The 9,079-nt window shown below is 35.5% G+C and overlaps 1 protein-coding gene across 1 annotated transcript; it reads right to left on the bottom strand.

The window, feature by feature from the left end:
- Positions 1 to 7,378: 7,378 nt before the first annotated feature.
- LOC112010056 (germin-like protein subfamily 1 member 7) lies at positions 7,379 to 8,468 on the bottom strand. The gene is made up of 2 exons (XM_024042398.2): positions 8,283 to 8,468; positions 7,379 to 8,056 (listed from the first exon to the last, which is right to left on the bottom strand). Exons 1-2 carry the CDS (start codon positions 8,395 to 8,397, stop codon positions 7,524 to 7,526), a joined length of 648 nt encoding a protein of 215 aa, XP_023898166.1. The 5' UTR covers positions 8,398 to 8,468; the 3' UTR covers positions 7,379 to 7,523.
- Between the last annotated feature and the right edge of the window lie 611 nt (positions 8,469 to 9,079).

Here is a 9,079-nt window from a genome sequence, read left to right as displayed (position 1 = left end):
TGGAGCCTTAATGTCGCAAACAAGATCAAATCATTCACTTGGAGGGCCTGCAAAAATATTCTTTCCACTAAAGCTAATTTATACCACCTACGGGTCATTGATGATCCTTCTTGCAACACCTGTGACCAAGCTGTTGAAAATGGTAGTCGTTGTTCTGGGAATGTGATAGAGCTCGTGAAATATATCAGGAATACCATTTGAGCCCGGAGGTGCCCGATTCATGGAATTCCAGGATTTCTTGTGGCATACCAAATTTGTTCAGCATTTAGATGATGATATGTTAGCCCTAATCATTATCGTAGCTTGGTGTCTTTGGCTCAGGTGAAATGAAATTCGACAAGGAAGACTTCAACAACAATGTTACGCTATCGTTTACAAGGTGAGATATCTGTTGCATGAATTCCATGTGGCAAATTTTATGGTGTCTCCACTGGGGTGCTCGGATGAGGTCTACTGGACTCCCCTAAGAGAACCATGGTACAAGGTGAATGTTGACAGAGCGATGTTTGAAATTTTGCTGTCTTCAAGGATGGGGGCTGTGATCTGAGATCATGAAGGACAAGTTACTTTGGCATTGAGCAAGAACTTTCATAGACCTTTTGGGCTAATTGAAGCTAAAGCCATGGCACTCGACGAAAGTGTCACTTTTTCTTGGGAAGTGGGTATTAAAGATGTAATTTTTTAGTGTGATTCCCTAATAATATTTAATGGTGTCTCTGGAAACATTGAACTGCCAACCACTGTGTCTAATATTATCTTGGGGATCTTTCAAAGATGCGGGACTTCAGAATTGTACAATTTTGTCACACGACAAGGGAATCGATATGCGAATGTTTTGGCTTAATACACCAAAGGTGTTTCTTAGTTTGTAACTTAGATAGAGGAAAATCTTAATATGCTTGAAGCCATTTTGGCTCAATATGTATTGAATTTCTTTACTTCTTAATAAAGTTACAATATTCTTATTAAAAAAAAAAAAAAAAAAACCCTAGTAAGCAGCTTTTGGATTTTTATTTTGTTTTACATCGTTTTTTCAATGCCTGAAACAACTTCATTTTAAGTTATTTATAGAATACCCTTATTAACCATAACTAGTTGTAAACTCATGCAATGTGTGGGAAAAATTTAATATAATTATTTTATAAGAATATAATGTAAAATTACTAAGTCAAATAGTGCATCTGTTATTTGAAAGTATTTTCTATTTATAAATTTTATGTAATGGAACATATAATGTATTTTGAACTCAACAACAATACGATATATTTTTCTCAACCAAAAAAAAAAAAAAAAAAAAAAAAAAAAAAAAACAAAGTGATATATATATATATATATATGAAAATAATTTAATGAAAAGACTTAAATTGCATAATTGTAATAACTTTTTTTAAAATATACCATAATCGATTGATTATTTTGAACATGTCCGAGAATTTTTTATTTATTTTTAAATGTTCACCTCCATTCCATGAAACGCGTGTAACATGTTACATTTAAGTTTAAACTATTATATAAGTTTAGAATTGTAGCATTTTTTTTTTCTTTCCAAATATAATTCTAATTTTATATTGTTGAAACTTGAATTCTAAGGTAATCTAGTAAATATTTATCATTTTTATTGCTTTTTCAGGGCCATATCTATGATTCTAATATCTATTTTGTTTGCATTTTTTGTGCCCAAAACCAAAGAGTTTGGTCCAAATATAATAAAATTTCATACTTTAATTTTCAACCCAAAAGAGGAAAATAAATGAATTTTTGTGCCAAAAAATGAAAAGGTAACCTACAAAAAGAATCAATTTAAGGCCTAATTTTTCCAAAACGAACCAAAATATACCAAATTGGACCAAAGTGGACTGAGTTGAACAAATTGGACCAAAATAGACCGTATAGACTAAATTAGACTGAACGGACTGAAATGGACCAAACAAACAAAAATTGACCAAAGTGGACTGAAATAATACGTTGATGTGGTTTAATTGCAGCATAGCAACATATTCTACACTTCAACTTTTAGATATTATATCCAGATTGTCAGAAGTATAAAAATGTTAGAAAAGCTAGAATCTATCTTTGAAGATCTTGTTAATTTGTGTCTAACTTCTCCTTCATTGGTTATGCATGATGATCATGGTGGAGATATACAGACAGAACATGTTAGTACAATTGGTGGACATGATGAGTTCATAGCATATGATGATGAAGCACCTGTATTTGATTGTGGAATCAAAACAACACCTAGAAAAAGCCACTCAAGAACAACCCATAGAAACGATATTAAGATCTAACGAAGAGAGAGTTAGCCTTCCAAAAAGTATTCTCCTATTGTGTGTGTGTAGCTCACTAATGAAGGAGAGCAAGAAATTTACCATGAAATGATGTTGCATGAGCCAAAAAGAAAAGAAAAGAAAAAGGTTGAAAGCTATATTAAAAGAAAAGAAATCTTTGCATAAGAACCACTCCTATGAGTGGGAGAAATTGCCTAGAGGCAAGAGAACAGTCAAGAATAATTGGGTTGAACTTTAAACCAAATAGTTTATGGCCAATTAACAAGGTGTGATACTGTGATTGATTTTAAAGAAATATTTTCACCTACAAAGAAAAAAAAAAGTCTTGTATTAGAGTTATTTTGGGTTTGGCTGTAATTCAAAAGCAATTTCTATTTTCATAAATTTTATGTAATGGAACATATAATGCATTTTGCATTCAAACAACTATACATAGTGAGATATATATATATATATAATATAATATAATTTTAAAAAATATTTAAATTACATAATTATATTATGGTTTTATATAAAGACAAAGTTTAGATACAAAATTAGTTGTAGCTTAAAGTTACAACCTTACTCAATATCTTTTTATTGGAAGTAAATTTTGACAAATCCACAATTGGATTACATTTTCTTCCTATATCCTCCATGCTTGTAAAATTTCTAGAAAATTAAAGACCAATAACTAAGTCATCAAAAAATTATTTAAATTGCAAATTTTTGTAGTTTAAAATTATGCATAAAATATTGTAAGGAAAAAAAAAAAAGAGTTAGGGCCCAAGCCCACTTAGAATAGCGAGATGTTCCACTCAAGCTTGGCCCAAATCAGTGATATTTGTAAGAGATGGGAAAGAATAACAACAATAGGCTCTGCTCGGAGCCACTAATGTTCAAAGATTAGACTTGTGTTCAAGAAATGAATAAGCATCAAGCTTTACACAAGGGCTCCCAAGGTGGTAGAATTTGAATGGAAAGTAACACTATTCCCTATTTTTCTCTCATCCACCACTTTTTCCCCCTTTTTTCTGACACCCTTTCCTTTCTTTATATAATCCCCTTCCATCGCATCTACACCATTCATTTTTACCTCATCCTCCTCCTGTTCCGACACATGTTACCTTTCACATATGAGAAGATGGTGGCAGGAACCTGTTTAGCTGTGGCCTATACTGCTTAAGTCACCTCCTCATTAATGCAGTTGATAAAGCTATCGGCCTTAATTAATGCGGATGCAACAGGCTAGTCCGAGCCTAAAGCTTCCCTATTGCCCATTGTCATCCACTCTCTTCAGATCCTAACTTCCCCTTCTCTGCCGGCTTCTCCCCTTAGGCCTGTGACTTATAGTACCTTTATGTCATTATTGTGACCCCTCAACTTCCTCCTCGGTCCTCGGGCCAATATTACGACCCTTCAGCTCCCTTCTTGGTCCTAGGGTACCCACAATAGCCCCCTAAAACTTTCACTGTTTGTTTAGGGACAATGTAAAGTTTTAGTGTTCTAAACGAGATACATACGTGCCATACGTGTTCCCACTTATCAACGTCCTTTCATCTGACTTTTGCACGCTCTTGCCACTTCGAAATCCACGATTTTGCATTTATGGCGCCAAGCAACTGCTTGTCTCCCCACGTTCAACGGTTTGATCAGGATCGTATGGTTCTCATTTCTCCACACAGATGGGCGGGAATTTTACCACTCACTTTTTACCTTCCTATAAAAGGAGAACTTGGAGTTGGCTGAGGCTCATTTTAAGCAGTTTAGTGATCTAAGTTGAAGAACAAAAACTCCCGAGAAGCCCTTTTTGCATTCATCAATAGGTGTGTTACTTTCCTTTGTACCTTATTTTTCACAAGTTTCATACTTTATCTCCCAAAAGGTTAAGGGTAGATATGCTAAATTAGTGGACACTGCCGAGGCTAGGGCAACCTTTAGGGCATAATATAGAATCCCTAATGACGTGGAAATTCGGCACTGTGAGGAGGGTGAGTGGTTGGTCTTAGATAGACCCTCCGAGTCCGTGGTCATTCCTATGATCACCTTTATTGAAGGCGGGATGGAACTCCTTATGGGTAGGGTAACTCGAGATTATCCTATGAACTATAGGTTAACACCGACTTAATGCTCACCCAATATCTTTAGAATCCTTGGGTGTGTAGACACATTGAACCGTAGGATAGGGACGAGTCTTACCTAGCACAATGTAAATTGGGTATACCAATGCCAAAAGGGGGAGAAAACCAAGTACTACATGAAATGTAGGGTTCCCTTAGTTAGGTTAATCTCCTGCCTGCCAGACTCGAGTAAAGGCATGGATGAGGATTTCCTCCTCGTCTCGGGAGGATGGCATGATAGGATGCACTGTCCCACCCAGGAGGGGGAACCAGGTATCATTCCAGAGGACCGGGATCACTCTTAGGATTTTGCTTAGCTTAATTGGTACTATAGTTTTCTTTCCTTTTATTCTTTTGTTTCACTAACAATCTTTATGGTTTTATTTGCCAGACGAGCACCAAACAGCCCCTGCCAAACATTTAGTGAACTTCAAGGACCTGAACAGGATTCTTAGGTGCAAAATATTCTTACATAAGGACGGGTAGCTGAGGGCAGCCCACGTTATCCTAGGCTACAAGCCATCCACCAAGTGGTTTCAGAGTCTGAAGAACATCAAAGCCCGGGATTCTCGTTTGGCTTTAATAGACGTCGCTGTGCCTGGCTTCCTACTTACAAAACCACCTCCAGAGGGGACCCAAGACGCTTAGCTCTCTGCCCCCTTAGCTACGAGGCTTCTTTATTTGCAAGAACCCCCTATCCCATCAGACGCTGAGGCTGCAGAATCCACGTCCGAGTCTGTTCAGGAGGTGACGAACAGGGACTTTGGTGTTTTTTGTTGTCTAACGCCCCTAGCACTTCACAAACCCAAGCACCAGCAGATATGGGTTTTGAGGAGAAGACTTCCGACCTCCTTTCCCTACTAATGACCTATGTTGGGGGCTCTTCCCCAGCTGTGACGGTGCCACCGCATCCTAAGACACCTGTTGCAACACGCACATCTCTAATTGAGGCCGCAGACAAGAAAAGGAAATGCGGTTAAGGAGGCAAGAGTGTAGAAGTGGCCGAGGAGGGGGATATTGCTGAGCCTCCAGCCAAGGAAGCTTATGCAGGAAAAAGGCAATAGAAGAAGAGGCTCGAGCACACTGGGACTTCTAAGGAGGTTGGTATGTAATTTAAAAAATATTTAAATTACATAATTATGATGGTTTTATATAAGGACAAAGTTTAGTTACAAAATTGGTTGTACCTTAAAGTTACAACCTTACTCAATTTCTTTTTATTAGAAGTAAATTTTGACAAATCCACAATTGGATTACATTTTCTTCCTATATCCCCCATGCTTGTAAAATTTCTAGAAAATTAAATACCAATAACTAAGTCATCAAAAAATTGTTTAAATTTCATGTTTTTGTAGTTTAAAATTATGCACAAAATATAATCTTATAGATTATAAAGCAAATAATATTCAATTAGGTCAAAATTTGACATGTGTACGTATTAAGAGCATAAAGAACATGCAACCCAACGGTTAAATTTTCGAAATATGTAGTAATATTAATGATATTGAGTAAGGTTATAGCCTTAGATTATAACCAATTTTGTAGCTAAATTTTGTCCTTTATATAAATTGAAATTTTATTAAAATGGATTTTTTAAAAAATATACCATAATCGGTTGATTAATTATTCAAAAGAATGTACACCCATTCTATGGAACACATTTGAATTTTAAGGTAATTTTGAGAATGTTTATTATTTTTATTGCTTTTTTAGGGCTTCTCTAATTTCTAATGTCTCTTTTGTTTGTAATTTTATAGCTCAAAACTAAAAAGTTTGACCCAAATAGAATAAAATTTCATACTTTTCAATCCAAAAATAAAAATATGAGCCTAAAATCAAAAGGCAACCAACAAAAAGAATTAATTTAAGTCTCAATTAGTGCAAAATGGACCGAATGGACTGAACTGGAACAATAAATAGGACAAAACTGGACCGTATGGACTGAATGGACCAAACTGGGCTGAAGTAGAGCAACATGGACTGAAAGGACCAATGTGGACCGAAATAATAACTTTCTTGACCCTAATCCATCTAAATAATCATCACCACTTGAAATTGATCTGTAACATGATTCAGATTATATTTTACAATTTTAAAGATGTATAAACTGACACGTCATTTAAAATTTAAAATGGTGTGCAGTCTATACATCGTTGGAACCACAAAATTAAAGCTGAATCATAAATTAGAAGAATTAGAGAAGACTTGAAATAGAGAGAATCGTGTTTCTTGTTTAATGCTTAAGCATCTTGATGCAGACTTTCAAGAACAAATATCTTCAGTGATATATACATTTGTGATCCTATTAAGCACGTGTTTACTATTTCCAATGCACAAAAACACTCCTCCAAGATACCTGCGAATCTATTTCGCGGTTGCTCAATTTCATTTTTTTAGGATTGGACAGAAAACAATTGCTAATTCCGTTAACATGAGCAAATCAGGCTACATTTACACCACGAAATGCATTAAACTACAACATCTTTAGGCAGAACGCGCTTTCTTCATTTCTTCCCTTTCTTTCTCACTTGTAGGAATATGCTTGGAACTTAGTTTCACGTGAGTTGCTAGTGGAGAACTAACTAGTTTTGCCTTGGCCCTTTTACAATATTTAACTCCTTAAGTATTATGTTTCCCTCTTGTATAATTTTTTTTCCCATGTTAGCCTGGTATGAGTACATAGTGGGGTAGAATTTCAATACTCTTACGTTTCAACACGCAATAATGTTGCATCAATATTACCTCTAGGAATGTTAGACATAGAATAGGTACTACTAAACCCTAAATTTATCCTCCCATTTGTATAAATGAAACTAAAATCTCTATCTATTTTAAATAAAAATTTATATATATATATATATATATATATTTTTATATTTAATAGTTAGGTGCTTGTAATTTTAAAACTTTACGGATCCAAGGCGTAATCAGGATTTATTCACGCACTAATTGCACTACATTTGGCAAGACACAATGACACACACACAAAAATAAATAAATGAAGAAGAAACCATTTTATTTGAAAATAAAATTATTTTTATGACATTATAGTAGGGGAAACTAGGCAAACTTTATTCAAACTATCTAGTGGTTCGCCTTCCCTATTACATATGTATTTTTCCAAATTGTAGAATGACTAGAATTGTTTTTCAAGATAATCAACTACACTCTTGTCCAATTGGAAGGCCTTAATGAGAACATCAGGATTGATGGGAGGATCTGATCCAAAGACTGCATTTGCTATGACGATTAGCCCAGGATTTTGACTGCTGAGACCGGAAAAGGACACAGCATTGGTCTCCCCAATGTTGAATTGGAAGTGAATCAGGCCAATTGGAAATACAAAGACGTCCCCCTTGTTTAGAACTTTGGTGAAGAGTTTGTTTGGGTTGGATGTGACAAATCCAACTAAGAGAGTACCCTCTATGACTACCAAAATCTCAGTGCCTCGAGGGTGAGTGTGAGGAGGATTCAGGCCATATGGTGCAAAGTCAATGCGAGCCAAAGATATGCCTAGAGTGTTTAGGCCTGGAAATTTGTTGACATCCACAAGATTGACACTTGATCCAAGTTTATTTGCAGTGTTTCCTGGAATATTGAGTCCGGGGAAGAAAAAATCGCTGGCTATGACAGTTGCTGGGTCCTTGCAAAATTCCCCATTCACAAATACTTCACAAAGAAAAGTTTGTTATTGTCACAAATAAGACAGTTCTGTAACAATGGTCAATAGCAAGACATGTAGGAAAAAAAAAATCTAATGCAGATGAAATAACAGTCAGGCATAATTACATTAATGTGCAGAACTTCATTATAATGATCTCGAAAGAACGTAGATGATGATAATAATACTACGTATGTATTGCTAATAATAAGGAGAGTGCATGCATGTACATACCAGCAGAATCGGTGTTGTTAATTGCAACACAAAAGTCTTGCAAAGGACTTGGGTCATAAGCTGAAACAAGGGTGGTTGCCAAAGCCAAAATGGCCACAATTACAACTTTCATCATATTTTAGTTCTCTCTTGTTGTGTAGTATTTTGCGTATTCGTGCTTGGGTGAAGGATGAAAAACAATGCATATGGGAATGTCTATTTATTGAGAGGAGTCACTGAAGCGGTCTATGCATGTTTTTGGACTAGCGGAGCATATAAGGCTTGGTAATTCTTTAACTGCTATTAACACATTTTTTTATCTAATGGACGAACGAACCATTCTTTAACCACTACTTGTCGTGCACGACATATATAGTTTGAAAACCAATCAAATGGGACCTCTTCATTTTCATTGTGCAGTTTTAATGTTGCTTTGGTCCAATCCGATCTTATCAAAAATAATGTTTCTTTGGCCAACCCACAAGGCCACAAATAAACCTTATGTTGATTGTATATTAAAGAATTGGTCTGTCTGAAGCTCCCATGAATGTTGACTCTGTCCTGATCATTAGTGAAATGTTCAGCAGGAGTGGGTACTAGATACTTTTTGATGGTTAATTAGACTTTATGGTTTTCTAGAACAAGCAACTACCAAGGCATGTGGGATATTCTTGCCGTTTCCCCTGTTTTAATTTCTCTTCATGTTATGGTGTATTTGGTTTAGAATATAGAGTTAAAGATTTTTCACTGTTTAGACACGAAGTCAAATAGATTACATCTTGCCAAATATTTATTGGAAAACAGAAGTACAGTATGTT

This window comes from Quercus suber, unplaced genomic scaffold, assembly GCF_002906115.3.
Source record: "Quercus suber isolate HL8 unplaced genomic scaffold, Cork oak 2.0 scaffold_478, whole genome shotgun sequence".
NCBI lineage: Eukaryota > Viridiplantae > Streptophyta > Magnoliopsida > Fagales > Fagaceae > Quercus > Quercus suber.
The sequence above is the reverse complement of the archived record's forward strand: the minus strand, read 5'-3'. Positions and strand labels throughout refer to the sequence as shown.